General features: G+C 44.7%; 1 protein-coding gene across 2 annotated transcripts; it reads left to right on the top strand.

The window, feature by feature from the left end:
• Positions 1-64: 64 nt before the first annotated feature.
• GID8 (GID complex subunit 8 homolog) lies at positions 65-25869 on the top strand. Of its 2 annotated transcripts, none has more exons than XM_078651615.1 (5): positions 65-225; positions 3669-3802; positions 6754-6950; positions 16834-17031; positions 24369-25869. In XM_078651615.1, the coding sequence occupies exons 2-5, from the start codon at positions 3679-3681 to the stop codon at positions 24540-24542; spliced, it is 693 nt and encodes a 230-aa protein (XP_078507741.1). In that variant the 5' UTR covers positions 65-225; positions 3669-3678; the 3' UTR covers positions 24543-25869. The 2 variants fall into 2 exon arrangements, with proteins under 2 accessions (XP_078507741.1, XP_078507742.1); XM_078651616.1 differs by having other exon boundaries at positions 68-225; positions 3669-3796.
• The last annotated feature ends 1857 nt before the right edge of the window (positions 25870-27726 follow it).

Raw genomic sequence — 27726 nt, 5'->3', positions numbered from 1 at the left:
CGCGTGGGCTCGTCATTGACGTTGCCTTCAGTCCATGTCAACAGAGCTGCAGGTTCTGTGGCACCATCCGCCTCGTTTGAGCCACTCGGTCTGTACTTGTTTGACGTGCGCGTCACTTCCTGCGCTGTTTCCGGCGCGTCCCGGCCTTTGCGACTCTTCGCCCGGTGCTTGGTTCTCTTCCGCCCTGCTGCGCCCGCCCCGCCCTCTGAAGCCGCCGACGCTGCTGTAAGTACTTCTGTGTTTGCAGGCCTCCGCCGCTCACCGCCTGAGCGGCCCAGCTCCGCGGTGCAAATTTTCTCTAGGCCTTCGCTGCCTGTCGGCGGGGCTACGAGTGCAGTGCGGCTCCGCTGCTGGCTGTGAGCTACATCTTGCGCTCCTCACAACCGGCAGCTCGGGGCTGGAGCGCGACTGCTTCATTTCAGCACGCACTGAGTCACCCTTCCCTGTGGTTTGAGATAAATACTTTTTTTTCTCATATATCGCTTTCTCCTAGTTCTGTGTTGATTGTTTGTAAGCGCAGCCGATAACGGACTTTGTTTGTATTCCCGGTTTAGTAGTATTGAACGGACATCGGGAGGATGGTACCTTGAGTTGGCCATGTCGGCATTTGTATTGATGATCGTCCCTGCAGCACGCCTTAAATCTATTAGCCCTGGACTTTAGCGCCGTCGTTTTGAGAACGCCGCATTTTAATTTTGTGAGGACATGGGTAGAGGTTACAGAATTTGTAGTGTGTTTACTACTACAGGTTTATGATTTTAGGTGTTTACATTAAAATGAAAACCCCCTTGGTGGGAAAGTCTAGCTTCGGCAGGGATATTGTACAGACGTAAACAACACTGTTTCCCAGCCCTGCTACTTCTGTGATGTAGTGGGAACTTGAACAAAGTGTTCAGTCGTGAAGTACGGTACTTAAAGGGTGCCGGCTATTATGTACTGTTACGAGTATTGTCGTGGTTAGTCCTCATGGCTGACTTGGAGGTGCTTTTTAAGTGACACATTCACTATAAACACGCTACCCTCCTCATCGCACTACAACTCCTACTGATTACATAACAGTACTGCGATTCATAGATGGAGAAGATTTTGGTAATCGAAAAACAGCCACTCCGATCAGGTCAAACATAATTATTTTGGCATCCTGCACTGATGCATTTTTTCCAAGATCTCGAGAGTCACTCGCCTTCGTCCTAATCAAAACAAACCATTTATTAACCAAATATTGAATACACGCTATTAATCGATCACTAAAGCCATGAAACATCAATAGTTCAAGTTCAAGTTTAACATTTGTATAGCGCACTACTCACCCAGAGGGACTCAAGGCGCTTGAGGGAGGGGGGGTAATTTATTTATCGAATATCCAAGTTTTTAGTTGTTTTCTGAAGGAGAGGTGGTTCTGTGTAAGGCGGAGGTGGGTGGGGAGAGAATTCCAGGTCTTGGCCGCTAAGTAGTAGATCGCAAGCAATCAATCGCAATTCAGTGGTCGCCTTTAGGGAGGTGTGTCTCAGGATTTCTGGTTGGCCTTCACCTACGACCCCCCTGCAAACAGGTCACCTGCAGTGAGCTGTATCGGGCTTTGCACAAAGTACCTAACCCCTTCCCCATAACAATGCATCAGGCCGATGTACTTACAGCACACTTTAACTTAAAACGGTTAACATGCACTTGTTATGGGTAATATTTTACCTACCCCATAAACTTGAATTTAATTCAGAATGGTCGAGTGGGACCTGCCACTTGGGTGTCTCTTGATTTTTTTTCCCCTTCATAAATTGGCCAATACGATACCGCTCATTTGTTCTCTTGAATATTTCATTGGTGCATGTAGGTTGTATGCGTTACCCGCCCACATGCTGATTACAGAAGGGACTAGGGGCAAGGGTTAGCTTAGAGAGAACTTTAACCATTGTCACGGCTGTTCCTCCTGCACAGTCTTTATCAAGCAATGTATTATTGATGGGTTACATACATTATTTGTACTGTAGTTGCATCCCAGAGTGCATTTCTTAGTGGCTGCTTTTTGATTTAAAAATAAAAAGCTTGCATCATGGCCTCTGGAGCGCTGCATCTATTTTAAGTGTTGTTGCCAGCCTGAGCTTATCCACTTGACAGGGCGATTACAGCCTGTGTTTTTGATGTGACTGTTCTAGGCAGCGGTTTATAGTATCCCGGCAACGTGTACGTTGGAGAGTCTCAGGTCTGCCATGCATTCTGTTTCAGAGGATTCCTGTCAGGTTCAAGTAATATTTTATTTAGCATATTTCTTGTTATCTCAAAGTCGAGGAGTGTCTTATATGCTTCTAAAGAACACATCATTTGATCGAGTTAACAGACAATAGGAGCCCGAAGAATAACAAGCAAAACAAAAATTTGATTACAACTATGGTTCTCTTACAGGGGCCCAATTTTCTCGCAATTTGAGGAGGCACCTAGAGGAGTTATATACTACTTTAAAATTCACACAATTCTTTAGTTGCAGTCTGTAGTAGTAGGATGATCTGTAATCCAGAAGACAAGACTATTTTCACTTCTAGTGCAGACAAGTTTAAACAGTGCAAACAAAAGGAAATGATGGACGAAGTGCTGAAACTTTTCAAACGCTCACCCCCAGTCACAGATCTGGGTTGAATCCATCATCATTCTTTAGCTCACTCCGCCACCCCAGTTCAGACACCGCTATATGCAAATCCTTCTTGACCCTGTGCCTCATGGGAACAGGCACGAACCGCCAACCCATGTCTTCCCTGTACCGGGAACAAGCATCTCGGGACCAGTTTTGGGCTAACAGCCCTTATTAGTCCTCGATAGCTTGATTCGAGTGGCATGGAGAGCTCGGGTCCCACATTTGGGCATACCCGCACCACTGAGGGTGACAAATGCAAAAAGAACAATTGATGGACAGAATGCAGAAAAATGTCATACATTCACCCCAGTACAGTGAGCTGGGCCTAAATCCTGGCTGATGAGGGCTGAAAGCCCTAAACTGGTCCTAGGATGCTTGTTTCAAGTTCAGGGAGGACCGGACCTGGCAGCTCAGGCTGTACTGTTCCCATTGGGCACAGGGTCAAGGCTCATGGCTGGGTCCAAACTGGAATGGCATGGTGAGCAAAAAAAACGATGGATTTAGGCCCAGATCTCTACTGTGGTGAATGTATGACATTGTTCTGCATTCTGTCTGTCAATTGTTGTTTTTGCTTTAGTTTAAACAGTGGAAAGTTTTAAAGTAGCAAATAACTCCTCTGGGTGCCTCCTCAAATTGCGAGAAAATAGGGCTCATGTAAGAGAACCATAGTTGTAATCAAATTTATTTATTTATTTTTTGCTTATTATTCTTCGGGCTCCTATTGTCTGTTAAATTGATCAAGTAGGCAAGTATCATCTTGAACGTCATCGAAGACCATAATAGCCTCCCTGTAGTTTTCCAGTGATGAGGATTTTTTTTTCCCACCTAGCCCCATTTTAGAATTTTAAGAAATTAAGACTGCAGCATGCTTTGACGGGTGTTCTTTTACTCCATAATTAATATATCAAGTAAAACAAATTTTGTATTTGGGGGTCACAGATATGATACATTCTGATGTCAAATGTAATAAAGTGCAGTTGGACTTTTTGTTTGTTGACATACACCGTGCTATTGCCCTTTACTTTCCTTTGGTTTTGTACAGACGATTCATAATGAGTTATGCAGAAAAGCCTGATGAGATCACTAAAGATGAATGGATGGAGAAACTGAACAACTTGCACATCCAGAGAGCAGACATGAACCGACTCATCATGAACTATCTTGTTACAGGTATGGGTGAGTAATGCATTCTTACCACTTTGTTTAGCTGCTTAAATAATTCAGTGAGCTAATAAACCTTCCATGAAGGTGATCACTTAGTTTATGGCAGGATCAATGCTTGTATTTTTCCATGATCAGTTGGCAGTACATTGGGTTGGACAGTGACAATACTCGTACCTACAGCATCATGAAACGCAAAGCTGTAGTAAAAAATATTTTCTATTACTTTAAAAGGGGTGGCCTTTATGGTTGTGAAATGACTTGAACTACAGTTTGTTTCATGTGCATACACTGCACAGTACTGTATTGTGGAATCAGTAGTGTACGATCTCAAGCTTGTGGGCAGTGGAATTGAAAACCAAGTTTAAGATGCAGTTTTCCAAAGTGGATGTTTTTTGGCTTAAGCATGGTGTTATATTATGGATAGTGATATTTTGAAAATGTGAGTTCTAAACAGCAGCATAGATTGGTAAGAGTTGCCTTACTCAAACCTTTGGGACACTTTTCGCTCTGATATTCAGGCTTCAGACTCCACATGCTCTAAACTCCTAATCCTGTTTTGCTTTTCCCAAGCTACCCTTTATTTTCTTTTATTTCTTCAATAAATGAAAATGGCCTTATATGAATGTTTCTCAGGGACTCCTAACACAATTTCAAACATGGAGCAGGAAAAAGCATACTAGCACTGTATTTTTTCCCCCTTTTAGTCAGTAATTCTACATTTAGGGAGTAGTTACTTACTGTTGCGCTTGAATCACTTGAATAAGATTAGCAAAAGAACACAGGGAATTACTGGATGACTACAAATTGTCTCCAGTTGATTTAGTTCAAAACCTGAGATCTTACTATTTGGAAAAGCTCAGTACCTCTGGACTTCCAGATGGTGGCTAGTGGAATTGGGTGCAACACCTTTGCCATGTCACACCATACAAATCTAGGCATCAAAAATGGACCTGGAACTTTCCAGGAAGAACCATATTGTTGCTACTTGTGGCACCTGTTTTGCGACAGACTTCTGAAGAAGGTCTTTCCTTAGCTTCTGTCCTCTGCCAGGAAAACACTGGCTCAGACTCTGGTTATAAGCCACCTAGACTACAGTAATGCGCTGATCATGGCAGGCAACGATACCTTACTGTCTAAACTCCACGTGTTATAAAATACGGTTGCCCGCTTGGTGTGTAATGTCCCGTCGGACTCCTCCTCTTCTGTGCTGAGAGATGTCCATTGGCTCCCTGTCTGCAAGCGCATCCTGTTTAGATCTGTTTTGCCCCTCTCTACTTAAAGGATAAACTACATCGTCATCTGCCTTCCTGCACATTGAGGTCTAGCGACCAAGGAGTTTCTGATTAACCCTGTGTTTGCACTGTGAGATGCAAACGGTCTTGTCGCCTCCTTTCTCTGCCGACATGCCGCCATTGGAGGTGGGGGTCCATCAGGGTTCCATCTTAAGCCCCACCCTCTTCAACATCTATATGGCCCCTCTGGCGGCAGTGGCGGAGTCGTTTGGTGCCCAGATCGTATCCTACGCTGATGACACCCAGCTCATCTTTACTTGCACAAAGGGCTCTGACTTTGATGGTATGCGGATCAGAGGCTGTCTGGGGGCGGTCTTTGACTGGTTTAAACAGCATAGTCTGAAATGTAACTCCGACAAATCGGAACTGCTTTTCTTTGGCTGCTCCCCTGATCCTAGATGGAAGGCCTGGTGGACCCCTGACATGTATCCTCTGGCAGAAGCCTCTTCCAAGGCAAAGAACCTCGGGTTCCAGATAGATGATGGCCTCTCCTTTGGGCCTCAGATTCGCGAGCTTACAGGGAAATGCTTTGGCATTTTGAAAATGCTAAGAAAATTCCTTCCGATTCTGTCCCTGGAGCATAGAAAGACTACTGTGCAGTCCTTGATAGGCTCACACCTGGATTATGCGAATGTGCTCTATCTTGGACTGCCGAAATTTCTTCTTGCGCGTCTTCAGCTAGTGCAGAACTCCGCCGCTAGGGCCATTTATGGCCTTGAGCGTAGGGCGAGTGCATCGGAGCTGCTTAAAAAGCTTCACTGGCTTCCTGTCTCAAGACTGATTACTTTTAAGGCACTGACTCTTGCCTTTAAGGCGCTCCATCATGTAGGGGCCAGATATATTAGGAGGCGTCTGGCCTTCTATGTACCTTCTAGAGCTTTGAGTTCTGCTTCTTTGGCTATGGCTTCTGTTCCTTCCACCAGGCGGGCTCGAATTGGAGGTCGCTCTTTTCGATGCTTGGCACCTCGATGTTGGAACTCTTTGCCCGTCTCTCTAAGGAAAATCAGCAATCTAAGCAGGGCTGGGGGGTAATTGCCCTGCTGACTTAAATATGTTTCATCCATTAGTGATAGGGCCAGCGACTCTGATGATTTATATCTCGATTTGTGGATGATTCTGAATGGGATTTTCCTGTGCTCATCAGCTGAGCTTGTAAGAAAATAAATGTTCTCAGAGGTAGAGATGAAGTATGTTTCAAATTGTTGTTAGAACTTAGTCATCACCTTTCTTCTAGTGCCTCACAACACGTCATTTAAAAGTTCTGAAAGTTCAGTTTTTTGTTTGTGAATATATCTTCATTGCTTGCTGTCAGTCAACGTTCATAAATGGAGCTCCCTTCAATCTCTGTGCTTCGTTCACACCTTTGGTATAGCTGAAAATAGTTTCAGTTGGAACTGCGCCTAAATAGCCAGGTCCTAACTCGTAACTCCATTAGCTCTATGATTCATGCTGTCACTTGCCACCTATGTCAAAACTGCTAATTACAGGTTTGAAGGTGAAAATAACCTGTTTGGAATGTGCTGACATTTTCAGATTTAGTCATTAGTATCTTGAATGTTCTGCGATACCAGTATATTAAATGGTAGGCCAGGATTAAGTGTATGAAGTTAAGTCATATAATTTGGCATCACAACAATTTTTTCATTACCCCCTTGTGAAATTTTCTTGTAGAGGGCTTTAAAGAGGCTGCAGAGAAATTCCGCATGGAGTCTGGCATTGAGCCCAGTGTTGATTTGGAGACACTTGATGAAAGAATAAAGATTCGAGAGATGATCCTCAAAGGCCAGATCCAAGAAGCTATTGCACTAATCAATAGCCTTCACCCGGAGCTGCTAGACACAAACAGATACTTGTACTTTCATCTGCAGGTAAGGCCCAATGTCTGTTGCTCATTTTTATTACTTTTTAAATACTTTATCATCACTGAAAGCACTTGTTAAAAAATATTGAAGAACTAGTATTTGCATAACTTTAACCACCACCGCATAATCTGTATACATATTTCCCCTTGTTTACAAAGCAATGGCGTCATTATTTCGTATGAGACCAGGATCTCCAACCTTTTCTGTAATAAAAGCTTATTACTTTCTACAAAAATCATCCCAAGCTACTAATATTATTGGTAGGATAACAGTGACCATATCAGACAAGATGACATTAGTGCAGTAAACAAAAAAGGGTAAACCCAAGGAACGAGGATAATCAAGACCTTATCAAAATAGTGTTTCTAAGGCAATCCATTGCAAACAACATTGTAAACAACGACTATGTAGAAAAGAGTCACGTGACCCAGTATCGTCTCTGCATTCACAGCGGGGTGCGGGCACTTGAAAGGTAAGTAGTGGCTTTGGTTTCCGTAACTTTGGGTATTTGGATTCACTCCCTAGTGCCGCATATATTGATTGAAAGTATCAGTTATAATTAAGGCGAGCAGCATTGCTTTCTCTATATTCTGTGAATCTGCTTCATGCAGACACCTTGATTGTTTGATCCTGATGGTCCTACTACCCGCCTCAAGTCTTCTCTGCGGAGAGTTTTTACACTTAAGGCCAGGTAGCTACTTTTATCCTTATGAAGGCCATTTAAAAATCATTGTCCTAGGGTAGAACTGACTTGATACTAACGACTTGTTCATTCATTCTGCGCAGGGAAACCCTTTTTGGGTAGCTGTTAAGCATTATACATTTAAAAACGAAACTAATATTGTGACTTTGCTTTTGCCTATGCTCAGTTCCTAGACCTATATCCTGTTGGTTGATTACTTTTTTGGATATTGCATGTTTCTTTTTGAGAGTTGTGCACTGTATATATATATATATATATATTTCTCCACACTATCTTGGTCGCTTTTGCACTGTCTCCACCTGCAGCACCTATGTATTCTAATGAGATTGTCATATGAGGAATCTTGAACATAATTCCCACCATTAAAACAGAATTTTTATTGCATTTACTACTTCTGTCACTCTCCATTTTTAGTAATTGCTATTTGTTTACAATTGATTGCGTTAGGAACACTTTTTAGATAATGTCAAGAGTACATTAGTGGCCACCCAATGCAAGATTGTCAGTAGTGATTAGCTCAGTTCATTAAGCTAACTTGCCAGCATGTGGGTAATATATAACCGCCATAGCCGCAATGCCCCCAACACCATATAGTTAATAATTTGAGTAATAAGTCTTCCTATTGCAACATGTTTTCACGCTAGTATACGTTTTAGAATATATTTAAGCCATTTTTCTGCAAACATACTCTTATGAATTCTGAAAAGACATACATTTTCATCTCAAATACACACTTTTCAATTTTTGTATACATGTATGAATTCAACCAAGAAAAGGCTTTTATATTAGTAGGCTGGGCTGCACACGGGAGAGCTACTTTCAGGTAGCTAGAGAGGTACCAGTAGCTCACAAACTACTTGTAGAAGACTGGCCTAGGAGTTTTTTAGTAGCCTAAATCATAATTACGGGTCCCAGTTTTGACTTTTTACTGATTGTTTTCCGTCTGTGTTTATCTGTAACAATGTCTGTATTTATTTTTTTAAAGCGGATAAATACAGAAAATTGTGCTCCTTGTGATTGACTCTCCATGCTGTCCTTAATGAATTCCAGGTTAACAGCTGAGCAGATAGAAAGCCTGGGGAGCTAAAAAAACAAAACCGGATGAAATTTCCTTAAATACAGGCATTAGTTAACATAGATTTTTATATAATGCTATATTTATGTGTGGGTGTAGTGTTCTATTTGGTTGCTTAATTTGCTAAAACTTGACTGGCTGTAAGTATAAATACATGTTTATCAGTTAAATGTGGATATATACCATTTTGTGACCGTTTATTCTCAAAACACCAAATAAATACGGATAAATGGCAATAAGATGGCCCAAAAATAAATATGGATATATACAGATGGAAATGTAAAAAAAAAAAGACAAAAAGCGGGGAGCTTTAATTATAAATAACAAAGGGATCCACAATAGGAGGATTAGGCCCTGGGCAATCGCTCTAAAAGCACAAAAGCGCCCCTTGGTGGCATCAAACACTCTCAGCATCCAATGACCAAATTACCAATGGTCCGCCTAGTATTTTGGCCTAGTCCATACTATTAAGTAAGCATCGTAGGTTACTCCTGATTGATCTATGTTGTGTGAAACCTGTCTGCTCTGGTGCGTGCGTAAATGCAGGCTGTAGGGTTGAATTAGGTAGTTTGCAAGCACTATTGCCAAGGTTTTTTTTTTTTCTTTTCAAGAAGCAAAATTGACCGTAAAGAGGAATGTTTGCCTTTTTAGTTTTATGTCATGGTACATTACCACAATAATGTATGACATAAGTCTGGTGACTTAATGCATTCTTTTGTCATGGTTCCAAGTAAGTGATAAAGCTCCTGGCATAGTGTGCTCGATAGTGCTGCATACCTCTCTAGGCAAATCATTCTAGTTTATGGCCTTTCTTGATTGCAGTTTACACACATCACTGTAGCTGTTTCTTCAGTAGTCCAATTTTGCTTTAGTTGCAATGTTTTATCCTATGACAGAAAACATGCATTTTTTTTGTCTGCAATCTGTGAATGGGAATGATACAAGGCTTCATAATAGTATCTAAACACTCAACACCATAGCCTTCTAACCAATCATTGGAGATCCGCTGCAGTTTTTAAATAATAATTGGACCCACCTATTTTACGACCTTCTGCTTTCTAAGCCATGCTTATGGCTACCCTGCTTTATTGCCAAATTAACAATCCTTCTCGTGATCTCCCAGTGCCGACTCCTAGCTGTCTCTTATAGTTGTTTTGTATTCATCATGCAAGTGTTGTAATTTTATGTTAGTACTAAGGTTGACTATTTCAAGAGTTCTGACAAATGAAATAATCCCTGTTTCTACCTCCTTACTTGGTTGGTCTCTTATTTTTATTGAGTTTTCTTTTCTTTTTATATGACCATGCATACGTGGCCTGGAGCAGGATCACAACATTGAAGACTGCCCCTCTATTATCTTCAAAGTATGGATTGGCCGTCCTATTTATTTGCTTAGCAGTGGATCTGCCTATCAGGACCCATGCATCTAATTTTCAAATGTCTTGTGTATCTTTTTTACCTTCGCAAAAAAGATACTACTGTTGTGGAGTGGTCCGATGTACCATGAACCAGGCACTGCGGCATAGCCCCAAGAAACTACTAGTTACCATTCATGTGCGAATGACCACTCTATTTGAACCTCTGGCATAGCCAGCATGAGTGAGTAGAATGTATATGTATTGTCAAATAAAGTGACATTCCATATCTATTTATTGGGCTTCTTGAACTAGTAGGGTGTGTTTCTGTGCAAACATTGGATAAATGTTTCCCATTTCATTTTTTCACTCAATCCATTGCTATTCCAAGATAATACCTTTCCCAAGAAGGAAGAGGCTTGTTGTCTCTCACTCAGTGTAAGCTGAGATCAAAGATGATCTAGATCAGTATAGTCTGTTGACCTTTCGATGTTCAAATGCAGGATTGATTACTCGGTCATTTCTTCGGAGGTCCCTGGATTTGCTACACCTTGTTACACTTGCATACCTTTTGAACAATCCGATTATCTTGCACATTGCATCCCTATTTCTATAGTTAAACATTTCTTGCCATCGGTGGAGTCTCCGGGTGGTGGTGATGGACAATGTCTGGGGACCGCATGTGTCCTCATCTAGAAAAGAAAGGTCAAAAGCTTCTGAAGACTTATTACTTCCGAATTCAACTTTTAACGAACAGTTCCACACTCTGGTCTTTTGTCTGCTCAGGAAATCCAACAAATTGAATGTTATTTTTATGAGAATGCCCCTCCGTTTTTTCGGCTCTCTGAAACTCGTATTATTTATCATATGTAAATGTTAAGACCTGTTTTCCAACTTTACTTATTACTTTTAGGCCATGTTCAGTTGCCCCCCACTCTCTTTCCTGACATCCTTCTATCGACAATTGAAATCCACATTTAGTGATCAATTTTGTGTTCCAGAATCGACCTGGTACCATCCACAGCTTTTAGGTTTAAAGTATTTTTATTGATGCAACACAAATCAACAAACATACAAAGCCTATGAGGTATTAGGTCACTGCAGCTGGGGCCACATTCTCGACGTTGCATCTACAAAAGGATAGACCGGCCGCAGACCAGTCTGCAGCGACAACTAAGAGCATTTAACGTTGCTATAATAGAACAACTTTGCCTCCCCCCCCCCCCCCCTTCGTCCAGTGCACAGGTCCGTCCCATGTCGTCCACCCAGGTCACTTTTGGCCAAAGAGATTAATCTTATGTCTACTCAAGTGGTCGGTTCTGCAGGTGCCGTGAGCCGCAGGAGGCGGAGGTACTTGGGGCAGGTGAGTTCCCTGAATTCAGTGACTAGCAAGGACTAAAACGGCTGCCAGAGATCGTCAAATTGCTCTATATCCCCCGCCACTGTGAGCGACAGCTTCTCCATGCCCAGGATATGCCACAATCTATGGAGCCAGCCCGTGATAGAGGGAAGTGTGGTAGTGCGCCAGAGTTGCAAAATGTTTTGAACCGCTGAGCCTAATGCTATGGCTATCTGTCTGCCTCTGCGGGATTTGAGTGGATACATCAGTCTGTTCGGGAGTCCCAATAGGATGTATGCTGGGAAGCGCGACAGTTCAGTGTCGAAATGGGAGTCTACCTCATCTAGCACTTCCTTCCAATAAGATTCCAGCAACGGGACAATCCCATAGAATGTGTGTCAGTGTGCCCACATGCTTGCAACCCCTCCAGCAATCGCCGTCCTTACTCCGGTCCATTTCATGTACCCGTTCTGGCGTAAAGTACCAATAGGTAGAGACATTTGTGAGTGTTTCAGTGAGTCCCATGTGGTAAGCTGAATGCCGTGCCATGTAATATATCTGCTCCCATTCTTTATAGCTCAACGTCCTGCCCAGCTCCCGTTCCCAACGCTCCTTCCCAGGATTGTAAAAATGAGAAGAAGGTGGTTGCAAAAGTTTATAGAGGTCCGTAATTAACTTCGTATCTGTCTTGCGCGTCATGAGCCACCTTTCATACGGGAGCAGCTGCCTGTCGGCCGCGTCCCGCACCTGCGGGTGTAATGCCCAGTGGCGAACCTGCATGTAGCGGAGTCTTTCAGACTCCGGGAATGAGTGTACCTGTCGGAAATGCGGAAAGGGAATGACCCTCTCTGGGCCATACAAATGGCACAGGGCCCGACACCCGGCCGCTCGCCAGTGGGTAATGGCACCCCTCTCCATCCCCGGAGTAAAGTCCGGGTTGTCCACCAGTGGTGTAAGCGGGGACGGGAACGTGGTATGGTTGTGAACGGTGTTGGTGGCATCCCAGACTCGCAGGGGTACCCTGGTGACGAAAGAGGCGTATAAATTTGCGGGGCGATGAGGTCGGCGCAGAAACGGCACCTCCTGCAGGGGGCGTCCCGCCACTGCCTGGTCCTGGAAAAGCCAGTGCTTATCCGATTCCCACCTGCTCCATTCTACGAGATATCGCAATTGAGCCGCTTGGAAATATTTGCGGAGATCCGGGATCCCAAGTCCTCCAGCCTCAGGGGCCAACATAGAAAGCGTCCTGCGCATTCTGGGCTTCCTGCCCTTCCAAATAAAACGCGAAAGATCTGCCTGTGTCTGCTGGATCCACCCCGTGGGCGGTTGAAGTGGTAAAGCCCTGAACAGGTACAGAACCTGGGGCAGGATCGTCATTTTTACCACCGCTATTATGCTCAACCAGGAAAGGGTGCCGCGATTCCACCTCCCCAGCTCTTCCCGGATCTTCTTGCCCAGCGCGGTGTAGTTGGCCGTCACCATGGCTGGCAGGGTGGGAGCCAGCTGGATCCCCAAGTAGGGTAGGAAATCCGATGACCACAGCATTGGGAACCTGCCCTGCAGGTAAGATCTAGTGGCCGGTGCAAGGGAAACGTCAAGGGCCACCGATTTCCCCATGTTCATTCTAAAGCCTGCAACCGCAGCAAAGGAGTCCAGCTCGTCAATGCACGCCGGCAGAGCAGACCGGGGTTTATCCAACGACAATATAATATCATCCGCGTAGAGGCTTATGGTGTGAATAAAGCCCCCGAACCTCACCCCCGTCGCCGCCTGGTTGGTACGTACCCGCTGGGCAAAGGGCTCCATATAGAGGGCGAAGAGCAGGGGTGAAAGCGGGCACCCCTGTCTAGTACCCCTCTCAATGTCGAAGCTCCGCGAATTGTAACCGTTCACCCGCACCACTGCGGTCGGGAACTTGTAACAATTGAGGATCATGGATCGAAATTTCTCTCCTATACCCACCTTCGTTAGAACTTGTTCAAGATAGGGCCAGTGGACTCGGTCAAACGCCTTTTCGGCGTCAACCGCTAGCATCATCCTCTCGCCAGGGATTCGGGAGGCCTTCTCTATGAGGTGGACAATCCTCTTGGTATTATCCACCGTCTGTCGCCCTGGGACAAATCCCGCCTGGTCTGGGTCTATAAGTCCCGGTAGGTGGGGGGGCCAATCGGGCCGCGAGGATCCCGGGGTACAGTTTAAGATCGACGTTTCAAAGAGAGATCGGTTCGTAGGAGCCGCAGTGCGATCGGTCCTTCCCCGGTTTGGGAATGACCGTGAGAGAGGCCCTCAGAAGGTCAGGCGGGATGGCCCCCGGGGCGGCGAACGAGTTAAATAAGCTGATGAGGAGCGGAGCCAGCGACGCGCAGAATGTTTTATAAAAGAGAGGCGTATATCTGTCCGGTCCCGGAGCCTTGCCATGCTTGAGTTTAGCGATGGCGGAGATCACCTCCTCAATCTGAATGTCCCTTTCCATATGTTCGCCTGCGGAGGGGTAAGGGACGGGAGGGTGACCGAGTCCAGATATGCCGACGTCGCGGACTCATCCGGGGGATCCCCGGTTATGATGGGGCCCGATTCACTCCCGGGTTCTCTGCCGCGGCGATCGGCTGTCCCTAGGCCGACCGTCGCTGGGCTGGGCTCGCCGAGTGCAGTCGATCCGGGCCCGATGCGTCCGCCCGGTGGCGTACCGGTGTTGTGCCCGGGGCCCGCCTGTCCTTCGTGGGCCTCTTCGTCCCGGCTGTGTGCCCCCACTTACACCCCCAGCGAGGTCCGTCGCCTTCCCGCCACGCTCTGGGGCTGCGGCTGCGCTGCTGGTAGGCCCCGTCTTCAGCCCTGCGTGTAGGTCCAACGCTGGGCCCTGTGCTCGCTTCGTCTGTTTCCCACCCTCAACTGTTCGTTCGCCGCAGAGTCCACCGGGGGCAGCGGCAGGGTCACGTTCTCGCTGCAGGGCGATCCGCTCCGCCCCAGGCCTCGACCACCGCTTCCTGCCAAATCTCAGCCTCACCCCAGTGCCGCCGCTACCCTCAGCTGCTCTCCCGGGGCTCCGTCACTGCGGGTCAGGGGTCCCCAGGTGCGTTGGGTGATCCGTCCAATGTTTCCGCACCCCCGTACTCGAACCTCGGCATGCAGGGGGGGGGGTTCTCGTAGCTGGGGTCCCGCTGATAGGCCGCGTCCCCGGCTTTGCGTAGCGGCCCACGCCGAGGCTCTTGCTCCAATCCTGCCGCTCCCGGACACCGGGCGCTCCCACACTGCTGGGCCTCGCCCGAGATTCGAGCAGGGCTCGACCTCCACTGCTGGGCGGACTGCACCGCTCCAAGACGCTCCCGGCTCGGTTCTATGTCATCGCGACCCTCACGGGCCTCGGTTCCCGGCCGTCTCACCGCGCCGTCTCTGCCTCCGGCCGCACTCCTGGGGCTCCGCCGCTGCGGCCACGGGGTCGATCAGTGCTCTGGGCAGTGTCGCTGGATGCACCCCAACTTCCGTTGCAGATCTCTAGCCGTTGTGGGGGGAGATCTGCAGAGATTAGCGGTTCAAGGACCCAGGTTTACGGGAGCTCGCGGAGAGTGCGACCGCTCACCCCGCCATCTTGGCCACGCCCCCCATCCACAGCTTTTAGAACTTCCTTGAGTGTAGACTCCATAGCAATGGAGCCCGACGGTTGGCTTTCACTTCAGCATTAAGAGGTCTGAAGGAATCTAGAGTGAACAACGTATACAAGTGTTCTTTTGCAAATTGTTTGCAGGGCACTATCTCGCTCCTCTGTTTTGCCCCATGATCTTTCTGCCGCTTTGTGTTGCAGCTGACGACAGTACTTACTATTATTGTGTCGGAGTATTGAGAGTGAAGTAATTTCTCACCTGCACACACTATGCAGTTAGATTCGTACACACAGTTCTATTTTACACCCTGCAGTGAAGGCAGCACAGTACTGTTGATACCTGTGCCTTGTCTACTGGCACTGAATCGGGTACTTTCTCCGGGATCAGGCTGGTGTGCTCATAGGTCTTCCCATTTACAGGCTGTTTGAGGATTTAGGTGCCGTGCGAGTTGGCGCTTGGTTTCAGACCGCCATCGTGCTGCGCGCTCGGCTCTTCCATAACATTCCTCTTAAACTCTGAATAACAAAGGTTTATTGACTTCCAACATTTTCCATTTTGTTGTGATTTCACTAATTTAATGTCTTTAAATATCCCCTGCTCTGTATGCTTCGATCAACTTATCAGCCACAGGTATAAATGGCTTAGTTTATGTATTTTTATTGGACACCTGGGAAGGAAAGAAATGTTTCCAAACCTGTAGCAAATCCCATATATTTTAACTTGTGTATTTATTTGAAGTGGAGTGCAAAAAAACGATGGATTTAGGCCCAGATCCTTGTACTGGGGTGAATGTATGACATTGTTCTACATTCTGTCCATCAACTGTGTTTTTTGCAATTTTCACCCCGAGTTGGCTGGGTATGCTCAGACGTGAGTCCCAGGCTCTCCACACCACTGGAGTCAAGCTATCAAGGCTGATGAAGTCTGATAGCCAGAAACCGGTCCTTGGATGCTTGATTCCGGTCTGGGAAAGACATGGCTTGGTAGTTCGGACTGGACTGTTCCCATGAGGCACAGGGTCAGAGCTGATTTGCATATAGCCAGTGTCTAACCCAGGGTGGTGTGGAGTGCAAAAAAACTATGGATTTAGGCCCAGATCCTTGTACTGGGGTGAATGTATGACATTGTTCTACATTCTGTCCATCAACTGTGTTTTTTGCAATTTTTATTTGAATAAAGCCATTTTTCTTGACATTCAACCATATTAAGCGAAAGTAGTCGCAGCACTGTCACATGAGGGTTGTCTGGTAACTCGCAGTGTTTCTATTTTTGAAGCTGAAGGCCTCACTTTATTCAGGTGTTTAATGAACATGCGTAACAGTGGCTTGATGATGATCTGGTACATTTAGCTTGCAAGATGTACCCGCTGAGAGGTACTTTTTTGTTTGGTGGGTCCTTAATCCTGTGTATTGTAGTTAAGCCCCTCCACCTGGAGAGGTCACAAACTGTAAAGTTATGTGTACAGGTCCGCTGCATACCACTAAGCATACATTCATTTGATCTTTGGTCTGTGGGTCATCAAAGTAAATACACTGATGTGAGGCTATTTGGTTTCTGGGCAGTTGTTATCAATCTCAAGCCATAAATAGGTTCTAGTGGGAGTTATTTATGTATGCTGAGCCTTTCAAGTTATTTTCCCTACAATTAGTACACTTTCTTAAGATGGCATGGCGTAGCTACTAAAATATGTCTGGGAGTAATATGCTATTTAAAAAAGCTGTGTGGGATCCCAGTTGATGTGAGCCTTTACTTCTAAGAACAGTGCAACTTGCTTTGTGATAAATTGTTGGTTTTCACCTTCTAATTTTTCTTGTACAGCAACAGCATTTGATTGAATTGATTCGCCAAAGAGAGACTGAAGCAGCCTTGGAGTTTGCCCAGACACAGTTAGCGGAGCAGGGAGAGGAGAGCAGAGAGTGTCTGACGGAGATGGAACGTACCTTGGCCTTGCTTGCTTTTGATAATCCAGAAGATTCGCCGTTTGGAGACCTGCTGAACATGATGCAGAGGCAAAAGGTAATGCTTCGGAATCCGCATTTTGTATCCTATTGTGTTTTCTTTCCTGCTCTTTGGATTGGTGTGGCAGTTGCAGGGTGGCATTCACACCTTAGTCTCAGCTCGCAAGCTCCAGCAAAGCTGTCTAAAGTTAGATTTAATCTAAATTTGTGGTCTTTAGGCAGAAAGCTGTGTTTAGACGTTGCATTCAGACACTATTTGTTATTTATGCCTTTCGCTCCTCTGTGTTTAGCACTACCATTTTTTATTACTTTATGAAGTCAGTATTTGGAAACTTTTACAGATTTTGAAAGTAAAGTACCTTCATAACCGTCGAGGAAGAGCCTTGAGACTCCTTCTCTTAATCACTGTTGTGTTTTATTACTATTATATATATTTTTTTATCAAGTGTAATCTGTAAAAATGAATCCGGGTCTCGATGTTCAAGTTAGTCAAACGTAGTGCGCAAAGTATATGTTTATCAGGGAAGTATGCAGTTCGTAGCTTTATGTGAATGTTCTACACTTGAATCCAGTAACCTGCTCATTCTATCAGTGTTTTGACATAGTGCATGCTTCTGAAAGCTCGCACATGTAGATCTCTGGTTTAAAACAAAAAAAATTATGGATCTGCATGGTGATTTAAAAAAAAATTTTTTTAGAAATGGTCAGTGCCAATTAAATATCTATAATTGCAAACGACCCACTTATCAAATGAACTAACTGTTTACCAGTTATGTGAAATTGTTTATACAAACGTTGGTGTTCAAGAGGTAAACAGTTTACGATTTTTCATGCTGCAAAAAGACTGATGAACAAAATCACATTAGTAGCTGCTACACTACTATTTAGCTTCAGCCTAGAACTTCAGTTACCTACCATCAATTACTTGGTTGAAAATTAATTTGAACCGAGGGTGTCCAATGTGTATGACCTGGGCCAATGCGGAATGTTAATCTGATATTGTAACCGTGCCCAAATGAATGAGTCGCCTTCTGAGGTATCCTAGACTTGGGTTTGTCTCCATGCACAGATTCATGCTCCAATTTGTCAATTTTTATTGAAAGAAAACTTGATTGGTAACCGGGTTCACTGCTAACACCTGTCATGACCTGAATGCGATGAAAAGTAATCTCCTCCATGATGAACACAGTAATGATTCCAGTGTTTTGTTGTAATCATGATTTGGAAGTGAATTTTTACTGTGCTAGCCGGGAAATGTTAAATTATTTGGCAGGACAAGAGGTGAGGATTTGTTTTTTTAGCTTACCTTTATTGATGCAATATCCACTACCAATTTATTGAAGCAAAAGATCTCAATGTGGACTCGGCTGGCCACTATGCTGCATTTGAAATAGCCTCCAACATTACCGCCAGATTTAAGGGTAGGGGGGGGTGGATGTGGGAGGGCATAGCGCCCTTGGAAGAGTGCATCAAAACATACTGTACCCATCCTTATCTCCTGCAGAGTACAGCCCCCCCAAATGGGACAGAGTTGGTGACAAAATTGGCTTAAACGACTTTCAGAAAGAAATTAGAAGTTGGACAGCTGCCACACTCTTAATAGGAGTTAATTATACAGCTACTGCTTCACGCACCTGACTAAGGACAACCTGGGGTGCTTCGGGAATGTGGCATAGGTGATCGGAGTATTGGACTTTGTCTTTCTTCAAAGGGTGAATGTTGCTGAATCTGGTGTAAAAATCCTTCCAGTCCATATCCAGTGCCTGAACATGAGACACTCCGACACCCTATGAAGCACAACAAATAGAGGTTAGCGAAACGTTATTTTTGAACCACCAGTTAATTGTCATGCCAACTTGGAAAAGATAGGACCACTTTAAGGTTCCACAGTTCCTAATACTTACAATGGGATGGCTTGTCTAACCTTCTACATTCTAGGAGTGTGCATTCGATGGGATTTCATCCTTTCAACTGCCGTATAACAACCTGCATGACCAATTTGATCTAGTTCAATGTACAATAGATCTTGTTCTGGTGCCTTTTTCGGCCAACTCTGACAAAGTTCAGAATGTCATAAACCACTAATCCTGCAGGATCCACATTGCTCTCAGCTCACCAACTACTCCATCTAAGTGGAAAGAAGCCTTTACTATGTTCCTGGCACTACTCATGTTGCATAAAGAACGCAGGCTTCATCATTGGACCGTGCTTCTCTCTGGGTGGGTTCTGCAATGTTTAGTGGGCCCCTCTAGGGGGTTCTTTGCCGGAGATCTTTTATTTCCTCTGTCCGATGTTAGCCATACAGTGGAGTGATGCCCTTCACTGTGCTCTGGATAGAATATGGTAATGTTAACATTGGCTATGGGGTACCTAATGTAAAATCTTTTATGCTGAAGGAAACTTGTGGCAGTAGTTTTTTTTAAATCTGCGTACTGGTAGAGGGAATAATAAACCCTAAGAGCAGCATGTTTCTTGCTTAATGTGCTTGGATCAGTCCGTGGCAATTCTTCAGGATTGGTAGTGACTGACCTAATCTACCATGAATATTATGATGTACTAGTAAGATCTGTTTTTAACCTGCATATATATTGTGCTAATATATGTAAGTTCTCCCATTGCAGAATATGACCTGCATGCCCTGTTTTCTCAGTTAAATGGGCTCTTAAAGTGGCATGGGGCCACTTGCTCCCATGGACTCTGGAGATCTCTACCACTGACTCCTTCAAGCACATTAGGCAAGAAAACATGTCCACTCTCACTGGTCTTGGAGGAAAGGCATCAATCCTCAATCCCTGTCCTGGAAGTCTGCAAGAAAGTTTCTGTTGCTGCCACTTCCAGGCGCAACCTTGAACTGAAAAACCTGGAAGCTCAACATTCCGTCTTGATGCAAACTGATCCTGAGAAAAAGGCCTCTCACTGGAATATTGAAAATAAAGCTGATCCAACATTTAGTCACCAGAGTCTCTAAGGAACCACAAGTTCTAATCTGCCGCCATGTTCACTTTTCATAGCAGTTACTGAAATTGTCCAGGAGGCAACACATTGGAAAATTCTTGGCCAACTCTACTAGCATCCTGGATTTCGTGTCTTCCAATCAGTTGATTTACTGACCCTCTGCTATGTTGTCCATCCTCAAGAGAACACAAGAGTGGACCTGGTCCAAAGACAGGCGTTGAATCAAACATGATCTGGCCAGGAGCTCCAACCAGTGGATATGAAGCCACAGGTTTGTCAACTAATCTCTTCGATCAGAGACATTACGTCCTGGTGGAGGCAAAAAGACTCTTTGATGATGCTACCAGTGCTAGTACGGCAGTGGTAAAGCATATACCACTGACTGAAAATAACTGTTGAGGGTTCCACAGATTTTTCCAGAAGGTATTCTTCCAGAACATATGATCCCAATTTCCTTTATTTTTAAAGTTTACATTCTCCCAGGAGGCACAAGGTTGCATTGGGTCCAGCCTGAAAGCACATCTGGGTGCATAAGGGAATGATCTTTTGTTGCCATCTCAATGATTTTTGCCGAAAGGCAAGCTATATCTAAGAGTTTGTCCTGACACTCTTGCAGGAGCAATCTATTCCTTTTCTTGAGCCCATATATTCATTATTTTTGCTTATAAACATGAACATCTTGGTGTCCATTTTAGGCTGAAGGAAACGTTTGCCCCAATCTTGTGCCAGGGACACTGTTTATTTCTAACTTCCCTATTTGGGTCTTACTTGTATGTAATAGACTACTACAGTGTGGGTATTCCACCATGGTGACTGAGGTCCTCTGCTCAAGGATGTCCATCCAACCTTCAGTTTAGTAGATGGCCACCCTAGTCCTCATGAATAGAACTAAAACTGAGTTTGCATTTTCTTCGCTGTACCCCCTGGGTTTACTTTCAAACCCGAAGAATTCAGTCACTGCATTTCTTTGCTTGATGACATGTAGAGAGATGCCTTTGCCACTGATAACTGCAAATAAATGGCTCTAGTGTCTGTCAGCCGGATGTGCTACAGGACAGTGCATTTATGAAACTCTACACGCCACCTGGGAAGGAATGCAAACACACACATAATACACTACAAATATCAGCAATAAATATCTAAGCATTATAACTAAAATAGACACTTATTTAGTGCCTCAGTAGCAAAGAAAGAGGCGGAGTTCGACATCTGGTGGTTTCATGAACATAGTTACTGTAGTGTTAGACCTGACATCATTGGCGTGAGTCTCCCTTCCATTTTGTCTGATTGCTGCCTCTATTTTTGATACGTTTTTGCTGGTTATATGCTTTTGGGCACTGTGCCACTGCTATTCAGTGCCACAGTGCAATTGCTCCCTATGTTATATTGATGTATTAGGGATTCCATGATTGGGTTATTTGATGTACTTGTCAGACCCTAGTACAGTGCACCATGTGTGCTCACGGCTTGTAAATCAAATGCTGCTGGTGGGCTTGCAGCACTGGTTGTGCCACCCACAGAAGCAGCTTGTACAGTCTCTCTCAGGCTTTCCATTGGTATTTTCCTGCCTAACTATCCAAAGCCTGCCTCTGCTAGGTTGTGTATTCCTTGTCTGGAGTTTGAGTGACATGGCAGGAGGATTCCAGGAGACAGAATGAGTCAGCCCAGTGGTGAATAGGGAGATCTGCAGCTAGATAGGAGGGAGGAGTTGCACCTGGGACATGAATAGGGCTGGGCCTTTTCCTCCACAATGCTGGCTGCACTCCCTGGGGTGCGGCTGATGTCTCTGCCCTGTACTGTGAAAGAAGCGAAGGAATCATGTCAACAAAGTGCTCCAGGGCTGTGCTTTCCCTCCACAATGCTGGGACTCAGACCCAAGAACTTTAGAGCACTTCTGGGAACAAGACAAACCTTTTGCCAAGGAGAAGAACCAAGGAAGCTGCATGAGTTTTGCACTGCCCCTCTGCCAGTGTGCTGTTTGCTGGGTTGGCCTGCAATGGTTTCTTTACTGCCAAGGAAAAGGTGAAGGAACTTTTTAAGGACTTTCATCATCTTACAGAATATTCTGCAAGGGCTTGAATTTGTGCTTGCCTCCTGCTGAAGTCTCAGGGACAAAAGAACTTCATCTCCAGCTCCCCCCTGAATTTCCTTGCTGGGAATTCTAACTGCAGAAGCCTTTGTGTCGCTGGGAGCTGGAAGCGCGTTGCAACAAGAAGCGTGACGCTGCCGCAGCTGAGATCGTCGGAGATGCGTCTCCCACGAAGCGTGTCTTCGTCGAAGCTGCCTGCTGTCGCATCACTGGAGAATCGGGACGCCATCGAGAGAATCGCCATCGCATCACCGGACCAGCGTGTCGCAGGGCCTGTCGCGGCTCCAAAGTACAGAGTCGTCGCAAGGCTGCCAGGGCGTCCACGCATATTCGTCGCATCAAGGACGCCATCCTCTCGCATTGCACCAGGATTGTTGCATCGCATCGAGGCACCATCTTGCGCATCTCAACCGGACCGCAAGCCGAGAACCTACGTATCATCCCCGCACCAGTAAGGATCACGACGCATCCCCTACTCTGCGCAAGCATTGAGGCGCGACCATCATCTCCCCCGGGTCACGGAACCGTTGCATCTCCCCTTTTGCAAGCCTTTTGTTCATTTTGCGTTACGCATGCATCTTTAAGTCAATCTTAAGTACAGTATTGTGGATTTTTTGTCGTTTGTGGTCTTGTGTTAAGTCTATATAAAGAATAATTAATTATTTTTATAAAACCTGTGTTGTGTGCATCTGTAGTGTTTTCACTGTATTACTGTGTATATTCACAAATGCTTAACACACTGCCTCTGAGATAAGCCTGTCTGCTCGTGCCAAGCTACCAAGGGGGTGAGCAGGGGTTATTTAGGAGTGTAATCCCTTTATCCTGACTTAGAAGTAAGGGTCCCTATTTGGACAAAAGTGTATACCATTGCCAACTAGAGACCCCCAGATCTAACATGTCTTGCAGTTTCATTCCCAGGTGTTGCTGGGAAATGTGTATACTGATGCTTGCTACCACTTGTTTGCAGTAAGGCAAGCCTAATCCTCTCTTTCTGTCCTGCTATAGAATTTGGTTGAGTTAGCTGTGCAGCACCAAGGAAAATTGTTTCTTTGATTGTTATAACTGCATTTGCACCTTGGGAACAGGCACCTCTCTTGCCTACAGTTCGAATATCGGACTTTACAATGCTGGACTTTACCCCGCATTGCAGTTTTATTGTGTGATTTTATATATATATATATAATTTTTTTTTTTTTTTTTTAAGGGTAGCCCTCCAAACACCACTTTGTTTGGTTCACTCCAACCTTCCTGTACACCTCTCCATTCCCCTGAACCCTAAAACCCTATTACCTCTACCCATCCCTGCCCCCGAAAAACTTATTTGCTCCTTTTACCTCCCTCTGAACCCTAAAACCCCTTCCTTTTCCTGCCCCAGAACTCTAAAAAACGTACCTCTACCTTCTCCTGAAACCTAAAATACCCCTAATTTCCTTTACTGCATACCGCCCCTGAAACTTAAAAATAAATAAATAAATAACTTCCCTCCCTTACCCATCCTATATTCCTTAAGCCCCCCCTCTTTTTATTTTTGACATGATTAGGACATTAAAAAATACTTTACCTGCGTGGTAATTCACTGCGATGTAAAGTACCAAAAAAGTGCCTGTGTGGTTCTTACCTGCAGTCTTGCAGAGTCAAGCCCGTGGATGTAGTCTGCATACCCACCATACGTGTCATTGCCATTCTCTTTTCTCCTACTGCCTCTAGATTTCTTCAGACTTTGTATGTTTGTCAATAATGCATTCTCTCTGCTTTGCTGACCCTAGTTGCTCCACTCTCCTGTATGAGTATTATTTTAACCCTCTCTCACGTTCTGTTCTGCCTCAGTGTTTCACCACCTGATATTAATTGATCTCTCTCCACCTGTAAAATATCAGCGTAGTCACACAATTTGCTGCTGTCTCAGCATAAGGCGACAAGTTTCAGTTTCATTCCACAGTGTAAGTAGAGAGCAAAATGTTTGTTTACAGATTGATATATAGATTTGCTTAACCCCTCTGCTGAACGTTCCGCGCGGTTGTGGAAAGTTCTATTGCGCGGGTGGGGCCGTGACATTCAACGGACGTGCGCGGCACTACCGAGGTAGTGCACGCGACGTCCGTTGAACGTGGCCAGCACTCAAGGGGTTAAAATACTTTCCACGTACGTTCCTCTGACAACTGATGAATTCAGGTGCCAATCTTGGATACGGAATGAAACCGGGATACCCCTCTGGTTCCATGCCTCTTTGTCCTAGGGCTGAATGTTGCGAGAGGAGTGAAATGGTTTTATTTGCAAGTTTTACATTGAGAACGTGCATTCTGTTGTATTGCTCTGCCACAGATTGACACACCTGTTTGGTTTCCTCTCAGGTATGGAGTGAAGTCAACCAAGCTGTGCTGGATTACGAAAATCGCGAGTCCACTCCCAAGCTGGCCAAGCTGCTGAAACTGCTTCTTTGGGCGCAGAATGAACTGGACCAGAAGAAAGTAAAATATCCCAAAATGACAGACCTCAGCAAAGGGACAATTGAGGAATCTAAGTGAACATGAGCCGAACTGCGTGTGCAGACTGGACGCTGTTCGAATTCTAACTGCTGCACAGTATTCATCATTTAATCAGTCTGTGACTGAGAGATTTTTACTACAGAACAGGACTTTAGCATTCAGATGCAGTTCAATGATCTATCCGGATGAACTCCTATTTAAAGTGCACCCATGTTGGGGTGCACATAAGCATTTGCGTTGACAGGCCCCACACCAGCCTAATAGTCTATTTAGGCTTATGTACTATACCAAAAAACACTCAAAGTGCAGATTAAAATGTGTGAATTATTCATTGCAGTGCTTAAAGATACTTCTAACGTGCTCTGTTAGGTGCAAACTGTTGTGTGTTAGTGAAGCTTTAATTAGTTTCAGAAAACTGACTTTCTTGTGTCTTCCTTAAAAAATATATGGAAAGATCTGAACCATTTCTTCAGCAGTTTCAGTAGAGGATTACCCTAGCCTGTTCAAGTTGGAATGGTCTCGCCTCAAATCCAGCCTTGGCCAATATAATCTGCCTCTATTGCTGTTAGTAGTGAGGGGAGTGGTCAGCCTGGTAAAGCATGGTATTTGCCTCTGGCACCCTTTTACTGTTGTAATGGAGCATATGACATGTATTTGAACAAAAAGCCCTTCTGCAACCCCTCACAGCAGAGCCTGAACTAAGTTATTAAAACGGCAGAGGTTTGTATTTAGAGGGTGTGGTTTGATTTTTGAATTTATTCCCTTTCTGGAGATTGTGCCTCTGCTTATCTACATTCCAAGTTTTGTACAGTTTATTTATTTTATTTAACTGTGTGACTGCGAATACAGCAGTGAATGACAGCTTTTAGGTGTTTAGGTAGAAATTCAGCGTTTGAGAACGGTAATCCTCCAGCTGTGTGGTAGGAGTGACAGGCAACTGGAAATTACTTATCTGATTAACACTGGTTCTTTAAGATACTGTGTGCTTTGTTTTAATTGGCTGTTATGTAGCACTAACAGAGACCTCCTTAAAGGCAGCACTCTTCAACAGTTTCACTTTGGATATTGGTAAAGAATAATGAGACGAAAATGTCCCATAACGTTTTTTGTCTTGTGTGTTGAGCTCAGTCTTCTGCAAACAGTTCATATCTCTTGTCTGAAAGACTGACAGTAAATATTCGCTCTCCTATTGAAGAGCCGATGGCCAGCCATTGAGTTTTCATTTTGCTCTGGAGAGTGTCTGATTTTATTTGTGTTAGTGGATGTAAGACCTGTATTATAGCATCATGTATATGAGATGTACACTTTTTTTATCTTTGCATCGATATTCAATTATACACTTTATAAGTTGCATGTTACTCCAGAACAAGGGTTTTCTTTGTATTTTTTCCCTTTTCCATCTAAATGTGCAAAAGTTGTTGCGATTTTGTGTTACAGCAGTGGTCCGTGCAATCATGTTTTCTGCTGTAAAGATATGGTTTGATTTATTATGTGGCTTCCCTATTGAATGTCCGTGCCAAAAGTGTTATCCCTTGTTTAGTGACTATTTTTAAGAGGAGCACATTTTTTTTGCTGTTTTATTCTAGCATTATTTGCCTATTATATTCCAGATCCACCACATTACCTCAGGAAACTGGTATTCGTGGTGCTGAAACGCTGTGCTTAGGTTGAAGGCAATGGCTCAAGCCAGAGTGAAAAGCCACGTTCTAATGCACCTTGAAGTTAAAGCTTTGCTAATCTGGATAAGCCATGGTTTTATCTATCGCCACCCTGTTCCCTAATGTATTCTTCTGTTAAAGATTTTCTGGAACGGGGGCAGCTTGACAAAAACAGTCCTTTAGTGATGTGTACAACATTTTCTTCACTGCTGCAGCCAGCCAATCGTATTAATTTGACACCATAATACCCGTACTAAGATATCCACCAGGAGCAAATGCTCCCTTTGCCAATAAGGTGTTCATCTTACTTTGATACCAAGCTACTCCTGAGAGGCCAACCATCCAGACATATCTAACTTTTTCCGAGGGATAACCCCGACTTGCCTGGCCTAACCACCTCCTTCACCTCTAATTTTTTTCTTCTTCGAAGATGGTACTCAAATTGGCATCAAATCACAACAAACATTGACAGTCAATAGGTCTTACTGATGGGTTACCTATTGGCTTGGCAATTCGGTGGGGGTGGCTAACCGGGGTAGTGAAGAAACATAGATTGGGGGGGGGGGGGGGTCTGTTATAAGACCATGGGTTGAAAAAACAAACATTTATAATGCCTCATCACTGTGTTTTTAAGCAGAATAAACTGACTTGTGCAGCCCACTGTTTTAGCAGTTCTGGTGGCTGAGGCAGCCCTAAAGTGTCAAGCTTTGTGCAGTATGCCGGGTGTTAGCCATGTCCCTTCCGGTAACGATCCTCTCAGGTGCTCTGGTTCTTAAGTGTTACGAGGTTCAAAATGAGCAAAGGATTTTAAAAACGCATGCCAGCATTTAAAAAATATAACTCTTTACTTAAAAGAAAGTAAAAACCAAAATGACAACACGTAATGTTAAAAAAAAAAAAAGAAATTTGCAAATGTGACGATAAATGAGAATGGAGCGACTGAAAATACGCGTGCTCGTGTTCTGACCTGAAGGCAAAAAAGTGAGTGTATCAAGGAAGGGGTGGGGAGAAGCATACCCGCGAGAGATAGCAGCGCCCTATTTACCTTCTAGACCACATGAAAGCCAGATGTAAACATCAAAAACTGTACACACAGCTCAAGTGCCTTAGTCAGACCCCCCAGGATATTGCGACATGGATTAGGAAATTTAGCGGCACAAATATGGAAATTTAGCGGCACTTTATTTTACTCATTATCACTCATTTTCAGCCTGAAATCAATGGAAACTGTTTTAGCAGAGTATTCCACTTGTAGTAGGCACATTTAAAGTATCTACTGCAATAGGGAAGAACAGCTCCAGTCCTAACCTTGTGGGAGTGTGCTGTATTTCTCCCTGGGATGTTCTAGTGCCCATGTATGCAACGTGTCGGGGCACCACTGCCTCTGGAACGGAGAGGCAGTACACCTCTTCCTCAGGCACCCTCTTTAGCAATTTTTTTAAATAGTGCTATTGGGGCCCTCAACTATAAGATCAGTAATGTTGAGGAAAGCCTAGGTGCCACCAAACAGGTTTTGCTGGAAGAGAAGCAGGCTCTACCGGCATTAGAAGTCGCCTGCCCCAGTA

The sequence above is a fragment of the Lissotriton helveticus genome, chromosome 7, assembly GCF_964261635.1.
Source record: "Lissotriton helveticus chromosome 7, aLisHel1.1, whole genome shotgun sequence".
NCBI classification, from domain to species: domain Eukaryota; kingdom Metazoa; phylum Chordata; class Amphibia; order Caudata; family Salamandridae; genus Lissotriton; species Lissotriton helveticus.
This window is presented reverse-complemented; position numbering and strand designations above follow the sequence as displayed.